At 39.8% G+C, this 24,373-nt stretch overlaps 1 protein-coding gene across 1 annotated transcript in view; it reads left to right on the top strand.

Moving 5' to 3' along the window:
* Window positions 1–24,373, top strand: part of CUL3 (cullin 3) — a 62,148-nt gene that overhangs the window by 4,309 nt on the left and 33,466 nt on the right. The window contains exon 2 of the mRNA XM_061365171.1: window positions 18,778–18,975. Within this exon, the coding sequence (XP_061221155.1) occupies window positions 18,778–18,975 (198 nt within the window). The remainder of the gene's footprint in view (window positions 1–18,777; window positions 18,976–24,373) is intronic.

Below are 24,373 nucleotides of genomic sequence, written 5' to 3'. Positions count from 1 at the left end.
AATTATGTTTCCTATAAGTGTGTTTGAGCTGTGTTGCTGTGACTGTTTAGCTAGTGGAAAACAGTAGCTTTAAACGTGGTTTTGGTGGAAAAGTTCTACAAAATTAAATAATGCACTTCTTACAGAAGTAAACAAGGAGAATTTGGAAAGCATTTTGGTAATTTATTTTCAAAAATCATGGAAGTAATGTTAAGCTGTGTTGAGTGAATTTTTTTGCAAGAACATATCCTTTTCTCAGTGCAATGTGTCAGTTGTCACCATAAAATAGTTCGGACAGATCTGTCTGAAAACCAGCATGACCTGGTGTAGGTTACTGGGTTTGATCGTTATAGTCAGGGTTTTGTTGAGTGCTTTTAATCGTTTTCATTTCCTGCAGAGCTATATCTTCTCTAGAGCAATGCTACAAAGTAGTGTTTTGCCAGTTCTCAGAACTGTTCCAGTAGATCAGTATTGCATGGTTACATTATGAATTCTGAAAAGTATTTAGAGATATCCTACATATGTACTTGCAATAGAATAAGTCCTTCAAGTATGTGTGTGTTTATATATATGTATATATATAAAAATTCACTGATTCATTTTGTTTGAAATACCTGTACCGTAGAAAATTCTCATTTAATCTGGTCCTGTGCAAAAAGGCAGACAGCCTTTTGTTTCTTTCAAACCCATTTATCAATTGATGTTGCTTCTTCCTCAAAATTCTGTAAACTTATAAGTAAATGGCTTCAACTGTTCCATCAGAAAGTATTAAGACTCATATTTTCATTGCCACTGCACCATTCTCCTCAGATCTAACAGCCACTTGTTTCAGGCTTTGTGTAGGCAGAAGGCATTTATTTTTTTTTTCCTCAGGGAATGCTGACTGCTTCTCTGTTTTGTTCTGAATTTTGGGGAACTGATGCAAGTTGAGATGAGGTTTGTTAAATTTACGTATCAACCTAAAATGTGTAGATCTACTAATTCAAGAGGTTGATCTGCATTTGGTGTCTTCTGTGAGCATTTTATAGGAGGTAAACCATAGAAAATGTGCTGAACTGTGATTAAGTTTTTATGCATTCAGATTATGTAAGCAATGCTTATATTTCTGCTTTGGCCTATAACCAATTCAGCATGTGTGCTATACCAGTGAATGGATAGACAGTCATGGAGGATGGGATGAGGTTAGAATTGGAGATGGTTTACTGCAGGCTTTTTCAGTTCTGATTAAAATAATGTAAGCCCACTCAGTGCAGCAAGATCTTTCGGTTAACTTAATATTTTACAGGGTTGGGCTTTGTGAATCCTGATTGCTTTATATTCTCAAACGCACATATATATATATATATATATATATATATAAAAAAGAGCGTCTTAGCTATTAACTCATATAGTTTATACAGTATTACAAAGTTAATGTTCACAACTAAAATATTAGTAAGTCTAAAGCCTAGAATTAAACCAAAAAACCTAAAACACTGTTTATCTTAATTCAGAGGGAAAAGGTGGCTTGGTGTAGGTCTCTCTCCCCCCTCGTTCTTGTGTTATACAGTAGTGCATTATTAAACAGGAGTTAGTATTTTTTCCCTGGTAGTGGTAGGTAAAAGGGCTTCATGAGAGTTGCTGTAAAACTGATCAGGAGTTTTTGGTATTCTGCATAAAGAGTTACAATAATGGTAAGGAACATAAAAATTTAAGCCAGTTTTCCCTTAGGGAAAAGAAGTGACATTGTTTCAAAATGTTTCTTTGTCTTAATCTGTTTTGTGCAGGTGTACACAGTGTAAGTGGCAGCCTTTCTCAATTTCAGACATGTATTCTGAAGTCTTTGGCTGTGATCTATAGGGCAATTAATCAGTAGTATAGGTGCTTTTAAATTTTTGTCATCTCAACTGATCTGCAGTGTCTGATAATCTCTCTGTATGTGATGAAAACATTTTGTGATAGACTGGGACAGATTTCCTTGAGATTGTTTAAGTCCTTTCATAAAATGCATGGTGGCTCTGTTACAGTCTGAAATAGGTTCTTGACCTTATGCATATGATCACTGGAGGTTATATTGTTTTTTTGTAGCTGTACCTGTGGAATAGCAACTCTTGAGAAGTGAGCTTGTGTTTCTCATTTGAGTCAGTTTTTGCAGAAACAAGGAGTAGGAAAGTGCTGTAGCAGAAAACAATAGCATGGCCAAGCATACTTCTTATCTATTATTTTTCTTCAGTTAAAGCCGGTAGAATTTTTAAGTCACTAATGGTTCTTCCGTGAGGGTGAAAGTACTGGCATATCAGCAGACGTACCTACTGTTGGATGACTTAAAAGGACTTCCTCATTGGCATTTTTAACATGCATTTTGGGGAAGGAGAAAAGTGCCTTTTATACCCATGTACAGGAAGGAGGACAAAACTGTAATAAACACATTTGGATGGTGCATACTGCGGAGTTGCTGGGATTCGTCAAGTAGTTGTAAACAAAATTAGTGTTTGAGGGCTGAAACTGGCTTGCTTGAAGTTTAAATAAGGTATAATACTATGGAAAAATGTGCGCAGTAACTTGCTTTATTTGTTTATAGTTATGTGGAAAATGCCAATTTTTGGTTTAGTACTAATGAGCATAAACATTAAAGACAATAAATTATGCATGTGAATGATATGAAGTTGGCGAGCTTATATAATAAAATTCACAACATTAATTTCTTATACTACATATAGTCTGAGTACAGGCTGTGTGTGTCTCTTACATTTTGCATGGAAGAATCTTTATTGAAATAAATTCTTTTTAATTCCACACTACTTCTGCTTTTAAAGTGTTGGTAGCATCTGAGCAGACCAGTGTTTTGATAACTGATATTTTGGGGGTTTTAATTAATTATTTTTTTTCCCCTATTGCACTCATTCCAGTGTAAGTCTTGCTCTTTCGAGCACTGCTGGTTTGTGCATCCAGTCATGGTATATGCACTGTATGGTGCAAGAATCCCCCCAGAGAAGGGTTATTGTCAGCATGCAGTGGTATTGATTATCTGTAAATGTGTAAGTGAATTATTAAGTGTATCTTCCTTCTCCTCCTGAAGTAAGCAAAAAAGAAGTCCTCTGGCCTCTTTCTATCATAAAATTTTATCTTATTTACTGTACAAATCCTTGTATTGTTATGGCGATAGCATAATGGAGGAGGAGTTGTCATCAAGCCCCCAAGGTCTCTAAAAGCCCTACTGCCCCTCCCTCACCCTTTCTTCCTTTATTCCCCCCCCCCCAAAATCATTCATTGTGTTCCTTGTTTTGAAATGGATTCAGGAAATGTGCGTACAGTCTGTATAAATTGGTGTATATTTCGCATATTTTTTCTTTAAATAGTGTTGATTTGCGAACAGTTGTAAAATATTGAACTACTTGTAGGTTTATTAAAAACAAACAAACAAAAAAGCAACTATCCACCCCCCTGCAAACTAAAACAAAACAAAAATCCCCAAAACCAAGGAAAAAAAACAAACCAGAAATGATTCTTGTGGGATTTGCACTGAAGTTCAGTGGGCAAGGAATAGGCCATTTGTGGTTCAGCGAAGCTTTCTGAATCCTGATCATTGAGGGTGGAAAGTTAATGAGCTAATGGATTTATTTTTTGCAAGGAGACATGCAGGAGACTCTGCCTTCCACAGAAGGTACAGGTGTGCAGAACAGCATTGCTCTTTCTACTGGCAGTTCTTAACTGGGATTGAGGCATGCAGCATCACTGTTATTCTTTAAAGTCATTAAAATATTAATATTATACAAATCGTCAATAGAAAAGATTTGCAAAAAAAAAAAAACCACACCATGCGTTTGCCTCTTACTAGATTAGTGCTGTGGATTTCTACTTTGTAGTGTTGGAATGATGTGATCACATACTGAATCAGAGTTTTAAACTTAGGTTTGATTTGCTATTTTATCAAAAACAGAGGAAATATTTCTGGGGGTTTAGGGTTAGGAGTGATATGAGTAGCAGGCTGGGGTCTGATAGTGCTGCTTCTCTGTTCAGTGACCTGTTGTCTGTTACGGCTACTGCATTTTACCTGGGATGTTGCAGTCCCATGCTTGGGTTTTAAAAGGAGATGGAGTGTCAGGGACCTAAATCAAATTGTAAGTTAACAGCTGTGTTTAATCTTTGCTAGTAAGTCTTGTTAAGTTGTAAGTAAACAAGCATTTTTCCTTTCTTAAGACTTTTGTGAGTTGGAAGTAATTCTGGTAGAAGAATGAGCCACCTTCCATATGCTGCAGGGTTAGGGTCTGTCCCTTGTTTATAGATGGGGAAAGGCATGCCCAGTAGTTTGTAAAATTTTGTGCCACTGTTTCCACTGTCTGTCATTTCACCTTTGACAGGAGCGTGTTTAACAGCTATGGGCACGCAGCTGAGCTCTTGAAGTGCAGATGTACCTGTCTCTCCCTGTGCCTTGACCTCCAGGATCCTGCTGACATATGAGGGTGATGATTCATTCCCAGAAATTTATCTCTTCTTCATTCCATTTCTGCTGTTCTCATTATGTTCAGATATTTTCTTTTAACACTGACTTTGTTTAGAATCGAAAACTTAAAGCTATTGTCTTTCAGGAACATATTTCCTGCTGTTACACAAGCCTTTCAGACTTTTCCCCCCCCCCATAACTTTGACTGAAGTTGTTTTTAGGATTGCTGCTTCTAAAGTGGGTCAAGATGGTTCTGAATTTCTCATTAGTCTTAAAAATATCAATATTAATTTTTATTCTTTTGGTCAGGAGAGAGGAAGTAGGCATATTTTTGATGTCAAATCTTTATATTTTTTCTTCTGTTTCATTCAGAACGGTTTGGTTTGATTTTTTTTGTTTTGTTTTGTTAAACAATTCTTAGAAATCAGTCCTGACCTGACTTCTTTTTTTCCCCATGCATGTTATTTGAACCTTAAATAATCAACACAACTACAGAAATAAGACGAAAAATTATGTCTGAAAATGCTTTTCTTACCTTGCAGAGTTAAATGTGAAAGATCAGACTTTCTGAAGTGTAAGCTTAGATCTAAACTTCAGCTCTGATGGTTTCCAAATTAGTATAGAAGTATAGACAGTTGTTCTATACTACTGTTAGGTTGAAGTGTTCTTAGGAAATAAGTAGTTTCATTGTAGGTGTTTTATAATCCTCCTTTGTTTTCAGGCACTATAGTAATGAACACTGTAGAAATGTTACCGAATGTGTTAAAAAGAACCTTGGTTAATGGTACAGGCAATGTCACTACTTTGGCTATATAAGCACTTCCATTCTATAGTAGTGTCAACTATCTTTTGAACTAGAACTTCCTATATTCAGCCTCTTACCAGTTCAGTTCTTCTAGAAGCTTGCACAAAAGCAGTTGTCATCTTTCTAGATACAACTCTTTTAAAGCAAGTTTCATAATGGAATGGCAGGTGGGCAGGAGTTTGTACCACAGCAAGGTGAGATTTACTCATTTACAGATGATGCTTTTTCAGAGGCATTTATATTTGTCTGCAGGTGCTGGGATGGGGGAGGTAACTTTAAAACTGGCATTTCTGTATTTTTAATTAAATGCTGTTCTGCTAGCCTCTTTAGGCAAAGCATGCAGTTCTAGAATAAAGTCCCTGTTGTAATCAGTAGCATCTTTGAAAATTTATGTTGAAAAGAAGTTAATATTGTTTTTCCACAGTATCCAATCCTTCTGGAGGACAACATTCTTCAGGCCTTCCTGACTAAAGCATGTAGAATCATAGAATAGAATCATACATATGAAATGAACATATATGTATTTCAAGGGGTTTGGGTCTTGTGGAAAATAAATAGTAAAGAGACAGTTAAGCTTTGTCTAGATGACTGTAAATACTGTATTTACTGACTTTGATTATCCTATGAGGTTACTTAACTTACTGATGCGGTTTCTACACAGAACGTTAAAGACTGGTTTGTATAAATCCATATACACCAATAAGTGAATGAAAAATGAGGCTGGTGTGCTATCATTCATTTTTCATTGACCCACTCAGATGAGTAATATTCTGTATGAATATCTTATCAGTATGAATGAGAGTTCTGTTTCTATTAGTGAGAGTGACTGTTGGAAGGTGTGTTTTGTAAGTTGAGCATTATGAATTGCAAACTGAATCTGTTGATTTTTAGACTAATGTAGATTGTCCTTAATGGATCTCTAGGAGAGGAAAAAGTAAGGTAAGTTTGTCTATGAACTTGCATGTGTTGTGCAAGAGTCTGAATCTGTAATGGAAAAATTGAAAGAATTGCTAAATCAGAGAGTCTGAAGTGTGCTGTTAAATAGTATGCTTCTGCAATTTGCTGCTGACTAAATATTGGTGTGTTCTGCAGTTGAGAGATGATGTCTTCTGAAAGGCTGTTGACTTTAGTCTTTGTGTATACCATGCATTCTTACAGTTGATCATTAGTAGTTATAACACAAAACATGAGCTAGCGGTGGAAAGGTGTCGGAAGTCTGTAAATGGGGAAATGTCTGTGTTCACAGAATCAGCACTGTGTAATTTTGTGTTTCAGTTTATGCCTATTTGTTTGCCTCTCCCGGTTGTCTCCATTGTTTATGTATTGTTTAAAGAAATTAAACAACAAGTTTTAGATTACCTTTTGCTTTGTGTTTATTCAGTAACTGCTCAAATTTACATAGTTCATAGTCACAGTTCAGATGAATCAGGTGGTTGCGAGGAGTTGGTGTTCTCATTTTTCCCTCATCTTTCCTCCAGGATATAATGCTCCACAGATTTGTAAGACTGAAGTTGAGGAAGAGCATTTGGGGGTAAAAATAATAAATTGTATTAAACGAAAGTTGAAATTTAGAGTAAGTGAAGTATGTTGGCAGTTTAGGGTTAGTTTCCTTCTTAATAAGTACCTAAAATGTGAAATTAGTCTGATATTTCTTTAAATTTGTTCAGTCTCCTAAACATGTCAAAACTGTTGCTGCAGTATGACATTTTCTATTAAGGACTTCTTTTAAACTTTTCATATAGGCTGTTAAATTGCTATTGTGTGGTGAAGCACTTGTCGGGTCTACCTATAGTGCTGCCAAACGTTGAGAGAACAAATCTTTTTTTCCTGGGCTTTAGATTTACTAGAAAAGGAAGTTCTTGGAGGATATTACAGTTTGCTGTAAGGCTTATCAAAACCAATCAACCAAACCCCTTCCTCTTCAAGCTCCCACCCTGAAGCAGCACTTGTTTTGGGATGAGACCAGTAGTACTCCTAGACAATGCCTTGGAGGTAGACCAAATCTGTCAGGCACTACACAGGAGGTACAACTCCATCTTTTAAGGAACAATCACATTTTAATCTAGTTACCTCTTTTGCTCCATGCTAGCAGAATAGCTTTTAATTGCTGCAGAGCCATTTTAAGCAAAGTGGGGAAGGAAAGCGTTTTGCTGCAGCTCTGGGGTGTTTCAGTTGACAAAGAGGATTCCCTTTTTTGACTTCAGTTGTGTGTTTTACTTGCTTCTGCTGCATAAATCCTGACAGAGCTGGGAAGGAGAGGTGGATATTACAATTTTGCATTTCTGCTACTGACTATTGTCATGGAGCCCTGCCTGTTGTACAGAGGTTCACGCCTTTTTTGGGGTCATACTAGAGATGTTTTTTCTCTTGACCTTTATGGGATTACTGTCAGCACTGGGTTGCTCAACTCATCTTCTGAGCACAGAATGGAGCATAGTCCAGGCCATGAATATTTTGTGTGGGAGGAATCTGGAGAAGTTTAGCGTAGAGATTGCCCACCCAAGCAAGGATAAGGCTTGTATCTTAAGGGATGAGTGAAGAGCAAAACATATATTAAAAACATACGTCAATACTTAATATTGTAAATGATAACTGCCATGTGCCATAAGCAAACTACAGACATAGATTCCCACCACCACACACACCCCTCTGAGGGAGTATAATAGTGTAGTAGGCATTTCCTGACACTCCTAGAAGATGTGGATAATACTGGATCATTATCTGTAGTTTTTGTTATAAGTCACCTTTGAGCAAAAGCCTAGTTATTAGGATCAGTTTTGGTAGCACATTGCTATGACTTCCCTGTCACTCTTTCAGCGGATGGCCAAAGTGGGCCAGATTCAGAAGAACAGCAGTAGGTTAGGGTGCCCCTTACTTTCTTCATGTTCCCTCTCTTAGCTTCCAGTCATGGTTTTTTGGTGTGTAACAGTCAACCTATTCAGATAACACTATACAGGAATTTTATGCCTGGTTGTTTAGGTAGTTCAGAGATTAGTTGTTTTTATTTGTGAGTGTGTTACGGAGTTGTTAGCTTCTTGAGTGCTGATGTTTCTTAGGCAGTAAGGTGTCGCCAGTATATCCTCTTCCAGATATGCTCATTACTGTACAATGATGAAAACCTCAAAATCTGAAGAAGTATAAATGTTGAGCTCTTCATTTATCATTAATAGGGGTGCATTTATCTGCTCTGTAGTTGAAGGATGTGTAGTTACATATCCTAATATGCTATTTTGAGATATTCTTGGAGCAAACACTAGGCAATGGATCTCCTGTCATTTCCAATACTTGTATTTTAAATTTAACAATATTGGAAGGGTTTATAAAATCTCAAGTACTGATTAGGTAAAATGCCGCAAGATGGCGGCGATTTTGGCAACCGCCCTGCGGGTCCGGGCCCGGGCCCGGTGCGGGCCGCACAGGTGCCGCTGCTGGCCTGGCCCACGCGGAGGGGGTGGTGACGGCGGGGGGGGGGCGGGAAGCGGGAGCTGCTGGGCCCGGCCTTGGAGCGCGGGCCCCGTGCGGTGCTTCTGGCGCTGGAGGACAGGCGTGGAGGGGACGTCGAAGTGCGGTTCTAGGGCGAGGGCTGAGGGGCTCGTGGCTCCTTCGCACGGGCTGATGTCCATCGCCGGGTCGCCGTCGTGTTCTGGACACCGGCGTTCCTGGGTCCCGGCATCTGGCGGCCCAGGAGCGCGCACATGTGGAACTGCGGAGCCCGCTCGGCCGGCGGCGTGGCGCAGCCGCGGATTTCTGCTGCCTGCCCGTCAGGAGGACCTGCAGTGCATTGAGGAGAAGCACAAGCGCACCCGGGATACTTTCCGCTCCATCGTGCAGCGCAGCCCAATGCCCGGGGGGGTGGGGCAGTGGGGGGTGCCGGAGCCACAGGGGTGTATTCGGGGTCCCTGGGGGTATTTGAGGTCTCGAGGGTGTTATTGAGGTTTTAGGGGGGTATTGGTTGTTTTACAGACACCCCCTTGTCATGGGGAAAGAACTCACATGCCCTTGCGAAGTTGGGAGCTATGCTGGTGATGGCTTATGCTTCCAGTAGAGTTTCCCATGCCAGTCAGGTCTCAAATGAAGGGTCAGACTAAGTGTGTTCATGGGCAGGATGGGCTCACTAGCCCTCGGGCAACTATCCTAGGAGAAGGACAACTCCAATTTTAAACCCGGGCAGATGGAGCTCGTACTGCCCTGTAAGGCCATCCATCTAAGAGAAGGACACTCTAATCAAACCTACGACCTGAAGGCCTTTGCTGTCACCGTCCAAGCTCACTAGGCCCTGGCAGATAAACCTCAGGTGTAAAGGGTGAGGCCAGTTCTGCGCACACTGTGCCTCACCTAAAATAAATCCACTGCGCAGGCCCGAAGGGTCTACCCACACTTGCAAAGCCCTGTAGCGACAGGCGAGGGATGAAACGGCAGGTGATAAGGTGCACTGGAAGTTGCAGACCCAACCCTGCATGCAGGCGGTTCAGGACATTAGTCGCTCGAGACTGACCCAGGAGATGATGGTCTTGTTCGGCAGCATCCTGAATGACCAAGCAGCCTTTTTCAAGGACAGCACTGCTTGCTCCATATGGAGAGAGGCCTAGAAAAGGTGGTCTAACCAAAGCTCATCTCCCCCTCCACCTGGTTGGCTAGCTGCGGCCAACGGGCATCTTCTATTGCGGTCAATTAAAGACAAAGAGACAAAGGCATACACCTGCCTCCAAAGGTGTGTCCAGATTGACACTCGCATGTTAGAACATCAGAACCATGCTTGATACAGTGAACAGTGGGCGTCCTGAGCACTGTTCTGTGCTAATTGCCCATGAATTGTCATGACTTAACATCGATATCACTGCTCTCAGTGAAGTTCGCCTTCATGAGGAAGGTAGCCTCAAAGAACATGGTGGTGGCTATACACTCTACTGGTCAGGCAAACCCAAAACTGAAAGTCATCTTTCTGGAGTCGGCTTCATGATTAAAAACTCCATCATCTCTAAACTTGAAAATTTGCTGATAGGTCATTCTGATCGTATTATCTCCTTACATCTTCCACTACACAATAAGCAACATGTTCTTTTCAGTATATATGCTCCAACTCTGCAAGCCGACCCTGCAGAAAAAGAAAAATTCTACTCCAACTTGCGTCACCTCACTCGAAAGGTTCCTATAGAAGATAAGATCATAATCCTTGGTGACTTCAACGCCCGAGTAGGAAAGAACTTTGAAGCCTGGAAAGGAGTACTAGGCAAGCATGGTGTTGGCAGCTGCAATGATAACGGTCGTCTCTTACTAGAGTTCTGTGCAGAGCAACAGTTTACCATCACCAACACTATCTTCCAGCAGAAAGACAGCTGGAAGACAACCTGGATGCATCCTCTATTTAAACATTGGCACCTTATTTATTTATGTTTTAGTGCGCCAGAGAAATATTTGTGATGTCTGCCAGACCAGAGTGATATGCAGAATGTCAAACAGATCACCGCCTTGTGCGTTGCAAACTCAATTTCCACCTCAAGCCCAAACCTAAGAGGGGTGGCATTCCGAGGAGGAGACTCAATGTTAATAATCTCCAAATAGCTGCAGTGAGGGACAGCTTTCAGGCTAACCTTCAAACGAGGCTTGAAGACCAACTTACAGATTCTTCTCCTAAAGCGCTTTGGCAACATATTAAAAACAGCATCCTGCAGTCCTCTGTAGAATCCATTGGGTTCTCCTCAAACTAAAACAAAGACTGGTTCAACGATAGCAACCAGGAGGTTCAGGAATTTCTGACAAAAAAGAGATCTGCTCATCAAGCACACCTCACTCAGCCACTCTGCCATGTAAGAAAAGCAGCCTTTCGTCTTGCATGTAGCAAACTCCAACAGAAACTTAGAGACATCCAGAACAAGTGGTGGCTCAACCTAGCAGAAAAGATTCAATTATGCGCAGATTCAGGTGACCACAGAGGATTCTATGAGGCTCTGAAGGCAGTGTACGGACCCACATTTCAGGTTCAAAGCCCCTTACTTAGTACAGATGGCCAAACGCTTCTTACAGATAAAATCTCCATCTTGAATCGTTGGTCTGAACGTTTTCAAACCCTCTTTAGTGCTAATTGTGTAGTCCAAGGTGAAGGAATCCAGCACATTCTGCAACATCCAGTGAAAAACGAATTGGATTTAGCCCCTACCATGGGAGAGACTCTTAAGGCCATACAGCAGGTGAAAACTGGCAAGGCAGTTGGGGTTGACAGAGTCCCACCTGAAATATGGAAGCATGTAGGCCAAGCACTTCATGCTAAATTCCATGGGTTAGTTGTGTGCTGTTGGGAACAAGGTAAATTACCATCAGACTTTCGTGATGCAATCATCGTCACTCTGTATAAGAAAAAAGGTGTCAAGTCAGACTGCTCAAGCTACCGTGGTATAACTCTGCTCTCCATTGCTGGTAAAATTCTTGCAAGAATACTATTGAACAGACTAGTACCTGCTATCGCAGAAGAACTTCTACCTGAAAGTCAGTGTGGCTTCAGAGCTAATAGAAGTACCACAGACATGGTATTTGTTCTCAGACAACTGCAAGAAAAGTGTAGAGAACAGAACATGGGGCTATATGTAACTTTTGTTGACCTCACCAAAGCTTTTGACACTGTGAGCAGAAAAGGCCTGTGGCTGATCTTGGAACGATTAGGTTGTCCCCCCAAGTTCCTCAAAATGATCATTCTGTTACATGAGGATCAGCAAGGCCAAGTCAGGTATGGCGATGCACTTTTTGAGCCTTTTCCAATAACCAATGGTGTGAAACAAGGTTGCGTTCTCGCACCGACTTTATTCACAGTTTTCTTCAGCATGATGCTCCAAAGGGCTACGGCAGACCTCGATGAACAAAACGGCATTTATATTCGATATCATACCGATGGTAGCCTATTCAATCTAAGGCGACTGAAGGCCCACACTAAGACCCTAAATCATCTTGTCCGTGAACTGCTTTTTGCTGATGATGCCGCCCTTGTTGCCCATACAGAAGCAGCTCTGCAGCGTTTAACACCTTGCTTTGCGGAGGCAGCCGAGGTTTTTGGGCTGGAAGTCAGCTTGAAGAAGACAGTAGTCCTCTACCAACCTGCACCCCAAGAAGATCATCGCCATCCCCATATTACCATCGGCGAGTCAGAGCTTAAGACAGTTCAGCAGTTCAGCTATCTGGGAAGCATCATTTCCTCGGATGCCACGATCGACAAAGAGATAGACAACAGAATAGCAAAGGCATATAGAGCCTTCGGAAAACTCCATAAAAGAGTCTGGTGTAACAGACACCTGAAGAAAAGTACAAAGATCAGTGTCTATAGAGCCATTGCATTGTCTACTCTTTTATATGGGTCTGAATCATGGGTCATCTACCGTCATCACCTGCGACTCCTGGAACGCTTTCATCAGCACTGCCTCCGTACAATCCTAAACATCCATTGGACTGACTATGTGTCTAATGTCACTGTCCTCGAACAAGCAGGGGTCACCACCATCGAGGCCATATTGCTGAAATTGCAGCTGCGCTGGGCAGGGCACGTCTCTAGGATGAAGGATCACCGCCTCCCCAAGATCGTGTTTTACGGTGAACTTGCCACCGGTAGCTGCAAGAGAGGTGCCCCAAAGAAGAGATATAAGGACTCCCTGAAACAATATCTTAGCCTTGGCCAAATCGACTATCATCAGTGGTCTGCCTTGGCCTCCAATCGGGAGACTTGGAGGCACACCATACATAATGCTGTTGACTCCCTTGAGAGTTTACGAAGAACTAGCCTTGAGGAGAAAAGACAACACAGAAAGAATCGCGCCCCACCTGTACCACCCAAGGAGACCTTCTGCTGTGCTTTTTGTGGCCGGATTTACCTATCCTACATTGGCCTTCTTAGCCATCAGCGCGCCTGCAGGAAGTGTGGGCAAAGCCCTTCCTAAATCTTCGTTCGCGAAGTCAAGCCATGATGATGATGACTGATTAGGTTCTGAGGCAGAAAATGTGTTGCTCTTGACCTTTTCTGGATAACCTCAGCCAAGCTTCATCCAGAGGGAAGGATCCTGGCTAAGGATGCTGAGTTACTGTGTAGCAGATCTTTTAATATTATATTGGTGAATGCCCTGTCTTGAAATGGAAGTAAAGACTCTTAGTTCTGTCAGCTTCCCTTGCGTTTTGGACTGTAGGTCAGGACCCCTGTGGTGGCAGTTTTAGATGGCAGCAGTCAGCTCATGCTCATTTGGTCTGCTGAGGGGTAGGAAATCAGGAAGTGAGAGCAGGCTGCAATTACTAGGTGCGAATGTTTACTCCCAGAGCTGCTAACTAACTTTGTTAGTATCCGCTCACTTCCTTCAGGGTAGAGAGCGTAAACACGTGAATTCTGTACTTTCAGTGGGTTCTCACTCCAGTGCTCTGGTGCATTAGACCTAAAGGATGTCATGAAAAGAAATGAGGCAGATGATACTTACGTTTTCTGAAAACTTTGACAAATACTGTGCTGCAGTAATCGTTTCCAAATTGATCTGTTTCACCTGGTAGTGTACAGAATTGTGGTAAGTGCTCTGCAGCTGGTCTGTAGAAAATTCGAGTAGTGGTGTTTGTGCCCTGTTCTGCAAGTGTTTGCAGTCTGTTTAAAACTTCTGAGAATTAACAATGTTCTATTTGGTCTCAGATTTTTGTGAAAGCTTTACAGAACTTGTCTAGAAACTTATTTTGCAAGGATGAGAAGCTATGTCTAGTCTCTAGTACTGTGAGTACAAGTGTCTCCTGTTTTTGCTGGTTGGTAAATTCCTGCTGGATACTCCTGCTGAAGTTCTGTAGGCCAACTATTGCCTCTTCCTCACTTCCTTCTTAACCACCTCTTGCTTAAGAAGACTAAGTAGCTACTCATGATAAAAAGAAGCTGGTGTAAACCACCAATAATTCAACAGGTTTTTAACTGTTTACTGCTGCAAATTGCCTTTCCTTACAATTCATCTTTTAAGGAACTCTTATAAGTAAGAGGAGCAAGTTCTGTAGTGTTAAGAGCAAAACGACCAACTGACAACATGAAATAAAGTTGCATTCGAAGAAAACAATATTGTAAAAGCTAAATCGTAATTTCCGTTCTATACACCCCAAAGCATTTACTTCTATGCAAAGTAGTCTGGCTCTCCAGTGGTAAATCTGTTTGTTCTGATTGAATCTGGGAGGTTTAGTGTTGTTCTTTGACAGTAGTTAGTAAAAGCTAGGGAACAAATGCCTAGTTCTTCTGGTGAAAAGCGTTTTGTTGTTCACCTTTGTTATCCAGCAATGCATTTCTTTTGGAAGACAGGCACTAGCATTTTTAAGAGGTTACATTTAACTTGTAAGCCTGGTTTTTCTGGCTTCCTCAGTATACAGCTGTAATATGTATCACCACATCACAGGCTAGTTGAAGAAGGTTGGAAGGCACCTCTGAAGGTCATCTTGTCACACCACCCTGCTCAAGCAGGGTCACCTGGAGCCAGTTGCTCAAGACTGTACCCAGATGGTTTTTGAGTTTCATTAAAAATGGAGACTCCATAACCTCTCTGGGCAGCCTGTGCCAGTGCTTGGTCACTCTCATAGTAAAAAAAAAAAGATTTCCTGATGTTCAGAGGGAATTTCCTGTGTTTCAGTTTGTGTTCATTGCCTCTGGTCCTGTCACCAGGCACCACTGGAGAGAGCCTGGCTCTCTCTTCTGTACACCCTCCGTTTAGGTATTTGTATACATTGATTTGATCCCTGCAAAGCTTCTCTAAGCTAAACAGACCCAACTCTCTCAGCCTTTCCTCATATGAAAGGTTCTCCTGGTGAGTTGTCTTAGTGGCCTTTCGCTGTACTTTATCCAGTATGTTTGTGCATGTCTCATACAGAGGAGCCCAGAGCTGGACACAGTAGTCCATGTGTCTCACCAGTGATGAGTAGAGCCCTGAACCTGCTGACAACACTCTTTCAGATGCAGCCCAGGGTACCATTTAACCTTCTTTGCCTCAAGGGCCCATTAGTTCATTGTCAGCTTGATGTCCAAGAGCACCAGGTTCTTTTATGCCGCACTGCTTTCCAGCCAGTTGGTTCCAGCATGTAGTAATGCATCATGGGGTTGTTCCTCGCAGGGATGTTGCACTTACCTTTAAACTACTTGACTAGGAGGGAGATGATAATATTTTGCATGAAGTTTTATATTAGTACCAAAGCTACTTGAATAGAGCTGTTAGACCCTTTTGATTTAAGGAATGACAAAGTTATTTGGAAGAGCTGGTGACTACTTTTAGCTTCTAGGAGGGAGAGATGGAGAAATACATTCATGACTGTTACTAGCTTTACCTGTTGGTGTCATGCTTTTCAGGTGGCAGTAGACTGCTGACGGTGATTGTTCGTTCTTGGAGACTTCAATAGGATAGACAAATGTTGAAGAAAGGGCTTGCATGTGTCTTATCCTGCAGTATGGCAGTACTGTGGCGTACAGGATCTTTTGAGTCTTTTGCTTTTTTTGTTTTTGGTAGAATGATTGCACTTTCATGTGCAATGACATTTTAGTCTAATTTCCTCAAGATGTACTTCTGCTACCCTTTGAGCTCAGATGTTTGTGTGTTAAAAGTTGCGTCTTTGAATCATTAGCATTTGGGCAGCGGTTTGTGGAAGTTTTCCAACTAGCGTCTTCTTATAAACATCTCTCTCCTGCCAATAACAGACTTGATGTCTCTCCCATTCCCCAAGAAAGGTAATGTTCAGATAAACTGGAGTACATTAATGTATTTCCTCTCTTTGGACACTGGTTTCTTACTATATTGGTGAATCCGAGAGTAACCACTACTGAAATTACTGGGAGTTTGCTTCTGAAAGATTTTTTCAGCCTGGGAGTTTATTGCTTTTGGGTTGTTTTTTTTTTGTTGTTGTTTTCTTCCCAAAGCACCAGCAGAAACAGTAATCTAGTTTTTTGCTTAAATCTGCAAGACTGAAAGGCACAAGAAAGGCATTACAACAACTGTGGAGTTCATTTTTAAAATGTAACCATTGGAAGAAATCTGGTAATGAGCATGGAAAGACATCTGGATTCTGATCCCATATTCATATTTGTGGATCACTTGCAGGCTTTGTTGTTGATAGGGAACTAGAGAGTTGCATAAATCTTCACTCCTGGGTCAGACTGGGAGATTAGAATCACAGTTCTGTAATAGTGATTTTAGAGATGCTTTTTTACAGGAATTCTGAAAGATGCCAAATTGTTCTAATAGCATCACAAACTTTATTGCTCAGTTGTTTGGGGGGGGGTTGTGTTTGGCTTTTTAGTTTGTTTTGTTGGTTTGTTTTTGGTTTTTGGGGTTTTTTTTTAATCTGCATAGAAGCCTGAATTAAGGAAGGGGGGTGAAGAAACATGAACCTGTCAGTTAAATACTCCAAGGGTTGATTTAATCACTGTGACTCTTGCATAGCTTTGAGGGTAAATGATACAGGAACGCCTCTTCTGTTCAATAGCTAAACAACTCTTCAGTAGTGGAGAGGAAATAGTAAACTTTTGCTAAAGCTTTACTGCAGTGACTTACTGTCCAATAGAATTGAGTTATTTAAAGCATTAGGAGTCCTTGCTTTGTTAGAAAACACTTCTTCAAACAAGCTAGGTCTTTTTTGGAAGATAGAGTTCTTCTAACTTAGTATCTTAGAACTTTAGCAAACCTGTTCCCACAAAGCTTCACAGATGCTAATCTGAAGTCAGTAGCAGAATAGGAAGCTGCATTGAGAAGCAGAGTCCTTCACACTTACTCTTAAAAGGTAGTAAGATAAGTTTATAATACTATTTCAGACATTGCTGTATATTTATCAGATGGACACGTGTATCCTTTAAAATTACCTTTTACAGATCTCCTGCATTTCCAAAGTAGCTCATGGTGTGTTAACTGTTAAGAAGCAGAAAGCTCTGGGTTTGCATTTATGTTCAGTCAGTTTGGAGCAGATAATGTTGCAATCATTCCTTGATTTTTGTTTATTAAAAAAAAAAAATTTGGATTGAAAGTAGGAGGATTAAAGAATTCACTTATTTAGCTTTTTCTTGAAGAGATCCCAGTTATTAGATGTTAAAGATCACAGGTTTTAAAGATCTTGAACAGCTCCCAGTAATTGTTTACTGGCTGACCAACCCGGTAAACATAAAAGCAATGCTGCAAATACTTCTCCAGACTAGTGTCTGTTGATTTGCTTGTTTTATACAGGTCACACTACTCTGTGTCCTTACTCTACTCAGTGGGTTTTGGGTGGAAGATGGGAGAGAAGTATACCAGGACTGGTCATGATTTTCTTCTGTAATGTCCTACCTTTACTCTTTTACTACTTACAGCTTCTGTTTTCAAGGCTGCTTTGACAATATTTGTAGACTAAAGGATATTTTCTTCACAGTAATTCTGGGAATATTGGGGTTTTGTCCTCTTGAGCCTTTTTCATCAGATGTAAAATGCTAGATCAGTTCTTTTTTTGTATAAAGTAAACCAAACTTAACTTTAAACACTGCATTTTAAATTTTGTTCAGTTAAAATGTCTTTGGGTTTTGGTGGGGTTTTGTTTTTTTGTTTTTTTTTTTTTTTTTCGGTTGCCTCAATCGCAAACTTTAAGCAATACTGACATCTGATATCTTGTTGCTACTCTTGCTTGCTATCCCAGATGCTGCTTTATCTATAAAGCATCATATTTTGAAACACCTTGCATTGGTAAAACACAGTTGTAAACTGATTCACGCTAAGTGCTAGATAGTAAATTTCAAAAGGTGTTTTGCTGTTATATTGAGACTATTTCTTGTAAGAGTTTCTCTCATTCTCTGATTTCTCCTTTCTTGTGTAGCTTTATGTGAAATGCTTACTGAAGTATATAGTGTCTGAATAACGGACCAAGCAGATGCATGTTCTCCTAACCACTTGATGCATATCCTGTAGCAAGTTATTCAACCACATCTGTGTGTTGGAAATATGTTCAATACAGTTGTTAATTTTGGACATTTGTGGGGTATTTCAACACCTCTAAGTACTTAAATTATAGGGCACAATATTGTAGGCATGTAATTCTTTGGGCATTAGTACATTGCTGTATATAATACCTATTTAGCTCAAACAGATGACTAAGTAAGTTTGCTAGCTCTGTGTCAGAGATTATTATCTTCTATTGTACAGGTTGATTTGGGGTCTGGTTAAGCAGAGCAGTGTTGCATTATGATTTATGAGCTGCCAAGCAGCGTGTTAGTATGGGGCGAAACTATGAGGACAGTCATTGTCAACACTGCAGAGAAAGTGGAGGGAAGGAACTCATGTCTGTGATTACCTGCCTTCCCACCTGTACAGGCTCTGGAGGGAGTTGGGTTCTGTGGATTTGCAGCTCTGAAGTAGAAAAGCATTAAAATTTTGCAAATTATGATTTCGATAACTATTTCTTGAAATCCCCATGAGTTTCAGAAATAGTTTTTCTTCTGATAAATTTTGAGAAACCTTGTGGTAATGGGATCAACAAAATGTGGCAGAAACACTGCTTCTGGAGTAACAGTTTCCAGAGATATCTTTCATTAGTGATCTTTCTTGAGTCTAAATGATAACATATTGTTCTGTTTTTACAGATGACTATGGATGAGAAATATGTGAACAGTATTTGGGATCTTCTGAAAAATGCAATCCAAGAAATCCAGCGTAAGAACAATAGCGGTCTCAGTTTTGAGGAGCTGTATAGGAATGCATATACAATGGTGTTGCATAAACATGGAGAAAAGCTCTACACTGGACTAAGAGAAGTGGTCACTGAGCATCTAATAAACAAGGTATGTCATTTTATGAACTAAAATCAAAGTGTCTTATACAAAAGAATTCTAAATAGGTACTTAAATGACGAAACCAGAACTTAATTCTACGATTCTGTGATTATATTATTATGTTGCCTTGTGTTGAAATGGTATTGCCATCCTCAAAAATGATAGCTTAGAGCTAACATCAAGCTTAAATGACTTCATATTCCAGATACTTTTTGCTGTAAATTACTGATGGAGTTCAGACCGTACCAAGTATTTGAAAGTATATAGTAGGAAACAAGCTGAGGCATAGCTGTTGAGAGCTGGGAATTTTTAAGAAAAGGTTTGTGGCCTTTTGGTGGAATTTTGTGACTTTCTCAGAACAAATTTTGTTTTGTTTTCTAGTCAGTTTTCTTTTGTTTGTTTGTTTTGGGTTTTCAGGGTTTTTTTCAGTCTGTGGAGCAAAATAAATACCAGTGTAAGAACATGTTTGTTATGGGCTAATGAACTAATTCATAAGTTTATGAGAGTTGTGCTAGGAAGAGGGGGTAGCCAATGTACAAAAACATCAGCGTGGCAACAATGAAAAGTCCTGAATAGTCTGCATTCTAACATTTTTAGCCTTTTCAAAACCATGTAATTTGGTCAAAATGATACGCAGAAATTTATTGTTTCTGAAGCTGTGAAGAGCTCTTTTCTCAGATGATACATCCTGTCTTGAATCAGTCTTTGTAAGGAACGGTTAGGGTTGACTAATAATATGTCACTGAAAAAAGTTTAAAACTCGTTTTTTTAGGAGTCTAGATATTATTTCGTGGTAATAGGATCCTAAGTGTAGGGAAGATGCCTTACTCTTTGTGGTAACATCCATAGCTGCCTGTCTCTAAAAAGAGATGAATGTCCTCTCTTTGATCCTATACGCTGGCTATGGGTCCAAATGGAGTATCTATTCTGTTATTACAGTATTTGGAAAGGAAAGTCCTGTGTGTTGAATGATCACTGCTGTCTGATACACAGAACGTGGTTGGGAGGTTAATGTCTAAATAATAGGGAGTTTTTTGTTCTAACTGGAGTTACTGCTGTGGCACAGAAGTGTATTATTTCTTCTAAAATCTTAGTTTTTCAAAGTGTGGTCCAGACAAGTATAGTTTAAATTGCTTTGCATGTGGGGCTTTTTAATTGTTTGCAGAAGATGAAGTATCCTGTATGAAGTAGCTAAATAATTTATGACTCTCCTCTATACTTGTAGCACATCTGTGGCTCTCAAACGCTTCTGTTTTCATCATCTGTGCATTCATAATCTGTGCTATTCATATAAAATGTGGCAAATGGCTGAGGCTTTTTGTGCCTTGTTCTTGTATATGGCCATGTTTAATGTCTATACTTAATCATGACACTAACCTTTTGTTCTTCCTGGGCTTCAAGTTTATCCTAGTTTAATTAGAGGAGAGCTTCTTATCTTTGTTCTTAGCTATTCTACATGTTAAAAACTACCCATGTGCAAAATCGGTTATTTTGAAGGGCTGATGGGGCAAGCTGACAAAAGAGCAGAAGATCCTTTGAGTTTGTTGTGTCACTGCACTGGCTGAGAGGGTTGCACAGATACCAGCATAGAAAAAAAATGACAATTTGGTGCTATTTTATCTGCTTAAAAAAATCCAGAGCATCTTCTCTAGTCATCTACTTTTCTAATCTTTAATATGATTAATCAAATTATATCTGTGTGTCCAGGTAACATAAAATAGATGATCAGAAGGTTGGATATTTTTTTATTTTCTAAATAAAAATGCTAGCTACTGAATTTTAGTAGTAAAATACTGTAAAACTTAAAGGTTAATTTATCCAGATGTCTGATGATGCCAGCCTATAAATGAAATAATCCCAGGGAAATATTAAACAAAAATAAAAATCAACCTCTGTCAAAAAGCTCTGAAAAATAGATAACTTCTGTAGGCTCAAAGCTACTCCTTTTGGTGGCTAGCTTAAGAAAATTGAGTCGGTTACAGATGGAGGTGTGGGAAAATAGTGCATTGTTTATTAAGAAATAGGATCAGTTCTATAACAGCATCTTATGATTGTGCCATTAGTACTTGTAAGAGAGAAAGTTTTTGTTTAACCTCACACTTATGTAACAGCAGTTTTAGAAGAATCTTGAATTTTCAGTGCTTTGCAAAAGCAGTTCTCTGTTAAATGTGAAGTAGCTAATTAATAGTAAATGCCCTCATCACAAGTCTTTGTAATCTTCAATTCAGAGATTCAATGGTGGATGCTAGAGTTCAGAAGAGGGGGATTTTGCCAACTGAAGTGTTGTTCATAAAATCTCTTAACTTTTTTATCAAAATGAAAATGTGCAACATGAATAGATTTTAGGAAAGGGCTACATTCAGCTCAGGAAGTATCTCTGAGGAGCCAAACCCAAATTTTGAATTGCTAGAATCCTTGAAACATAATCGTAATTTGCTGCCCACAGCTGCTGGTTATCTTCCTACAAAAAAAAGTTACATGCCTGTAGTATTTCAGTCATGCTGGTTAATTAAATGTAATGTAAAAGACTACGTAGAGGCAATGTATTTGTTCATGTATTTTTACAAATAGCTTTCAGACTTGGAAAGAAAAAAAATCATTTTTGGTGTGGCACAGTTAAAAGATATATTTATGCTTATTTAATTGCTAGATTAAAGTTGTGCTTACTCAGCTTGATGTTTATTAGAAAGAAACCAAACACTTTAAAAAAGAAAATTACTTAAATTCTGAACAAGAAAACATAATGCTGTGTATTGCAGCCTATTTAATGTAAAATGATAGGTGCCAGCATGATCTGTACAAGATACAAGCACACAAGCAAGTTACTAAAAAGTATGCTTGGTTTTGAACATGCAGACCCTAATGGCTTGTAGTTGCAGTTCACCAGGTTCTGGCTGCTTGATGAAGGTAAGTAGTAAGCCAAGTAGCTTACTGTGCATCAGTGACAGGAGTCAGCGGTCTTGAACTACCTTGGCTTTACTACAGGGTAAGGACAAGCTAAACCTTGTCTTTGCCTGTGTATTTACATCATTATTATAGTACATTTAGAACTGAATTTTAAAATAGTGTGGAATAAGAAGTGCTGAAACCTTTCATCTTAATTTAGACATTTAATTCTTATGCATTTAGTGCTTCATTGATTCCTCCCCTTCTTGTCCTTTGGCAATCCTGTAGCTTGATGTCGACACCCTTCTTTCATGTTTCTGAAGCCTAGTCTGTTACTTTTTCACTCAAATGTTGTAAAAGTGTTTTAAAAAAATAAACACACAAAGCTTAGTTTGCAGCTCTCTAAACCACTTGATAAACAACATCACTTTTGTTGGAATAAAAAAACTTCAAGTTAAAAGTTTGCAGGATAATATTTTTAAAGTTTCCTTAGTTTTTACAAACACTTCATAGTCTAGTGAAATCTAAACCTGTGACATGCAACATACCATGCACCCTCTGTATGTGTGAGACAAAGGAATTGATTGGTTTGTTTGTCAGGCCCAGTACAGTTTGGTTGTTTTTTCTGTGCAGTGTGTGTGTCAGATTGAGGTGTAGGAGACTCTTCTAAACCGAAATGTGCTGGTTTGAGGAGGTACTAGAGCATTACTGAACAGGCAGAGGTGCTTGGGATGTTCTCGTGCCTTGTAAGACTTCTTGATCTTACTGAACATTTTTATTATTTTCTGTGGCTGACATGACCAGAATGCATTACAACATGGTGGTCATTGCTCTTGCAGCTGTTAGAGTTCTGTGGCAACAGTGCATGCAATTTCAGAATAGTAGTGAAGGCAGGCATGCAAGAAACTCCTTTGGTAAGGAGGGTATGGAGCCAGTCATTGTGTTAAGTGTAGAAGGAACTGTAGTGGTGAAGAAAGTGATTCTGCTCTGGGGCTTACAAAGTTATGTCTAGAGTCCTTGGCAAGCCTTAAAATTTTATTGCATAAGATAGGAAGTAATTTCAAGCTCCTTTTAGAGTTTGTAATGATATCTGTGAAATAGGGAGGAATGGCATGAGGAGTTGTGTAGGAGACAAATTGATTAGTGAGCACTGCAGTCTACTGTAAGCCTGAATGACAGTGTATGAAGTGTTATCTGCCTTTATCTTTCCTTAATGATGTTTTAAGACAGTCTTGTGCAAGTCTGCAATTTTATGGAGGGCAAAAAGATGCAAGGGAATTCCCAGGTAGTGAATGCAATTCAGAATCATCAATATTCTTCAGTTGTGGTTGGTTTGTTGTTTTTTTTTCCTTTCAGCAAAAGGATAACAGCTGCAGGGGAGAGCAGACATTTCTGGTAAAGTTAATCTGTTGGGACAGTAAGATTTTTAGAATACTGTTTTTTGCACTACTTGGACTTCTGTAGAAGATGAGGAAACTCCATTAATAGAAGTTCTGAGATTTTGAGGCCTTGATTCAGCAAGTGCTGTTCTATACTGCTGTTGCACACAGGAGGTGCTGGTTGTCCTTAGTAGTGGAAATTACATAATTGAACTATTTGTGTTGCTGTGTCAGGCTAGGCGCTGCAAGAGGAAAAAACGTAAGGCCATAAGTCTGCTTTGTGTACATTCAGCAGAGAGTTATTTAAAGGTATTGAAAGCTTATGCCAATTCTTCAGAGATTGGCGGGGGAGGATGCTATATTTCCTTAAGAGTTGAGCCTGAAGTTATGTACAAGATTTCATTCTTGCAAATACAAGATGACCTTATGTATGTTACAAAGTTGTTTATTTTTGAGACTGTATATGAACAGTCCTTTTTAAGCTGGATGTGCCTGCCAGTTTACTGCGTAGCTGCAAAGATTGTCATAGAAATCACTTCAAGCTCAGATAGTTGAAAGTAGCACTCTGCTGATAAAATATCCTTTGGGATTCAAATTTTCTAAGGCTTTGGAAGAGCAGCTGCTGTGTCTCTGAAGGAAGGGCTTCCTTCTCTGTAGAACAGTGTGGATTTCCAGGGGGTTTTAATTACAAGTCGTTTATTCCACCAGAGGGGTTTGACTGCACCTTTGCATGGCTGTTTTGTGCATTATACTAGTTTTCCTGTACTATTGCTTTATTCATGGTCCATAGAAGGAATGTGTTCAGTGCTCATTAACTACACAGCTATTGTAAGCAGTAATTTGGTTGACTTTTGTAGCAACCGAAAGAACAGCTTCCCAAACCTGCCTGCAGCTTAAAGTAAATGTAGGAGAACGTCATTGAGAAGCTTCACAGAGAGACTTTTAGAGTAGTTTTGTTGTACTGCACCCATTCCTGGATTTAATATATATTTCCATAGAGCCTCATGGCATACTATATGGAGCAGAGGGGGTACAGATCTCTGCATTCCTCTATTTCGAAGCTTGTAGTCATTGCTACCTGGTGGCAAGCACCCCCTTTTGCTACAGTTTGGTGTGTGATTTGGCACTGGCTGGTCTAGTTA

Source organism: Neopsephotus bourkii, unplaced genomic scaffold (genome assembly GCF_033783945.1).
Source record: "Neopsephotus bourkii isolate Nb327-2 ecotype Australia unplaced genomic scaffold, CSIRO-AGI_Nbou_v1 NB_1279, whole genome shotgun sequence".
Classification (NCBI taxonomy): Eukaryota; Metazoa; Chordata; class Aves; order Psittaciformes; family Psittacidae; genus Neopsephotus; species Neopsephotus bourkii.
This window is presented reverse-complemented; position numbering and strand designations above follow the sequence as displayed.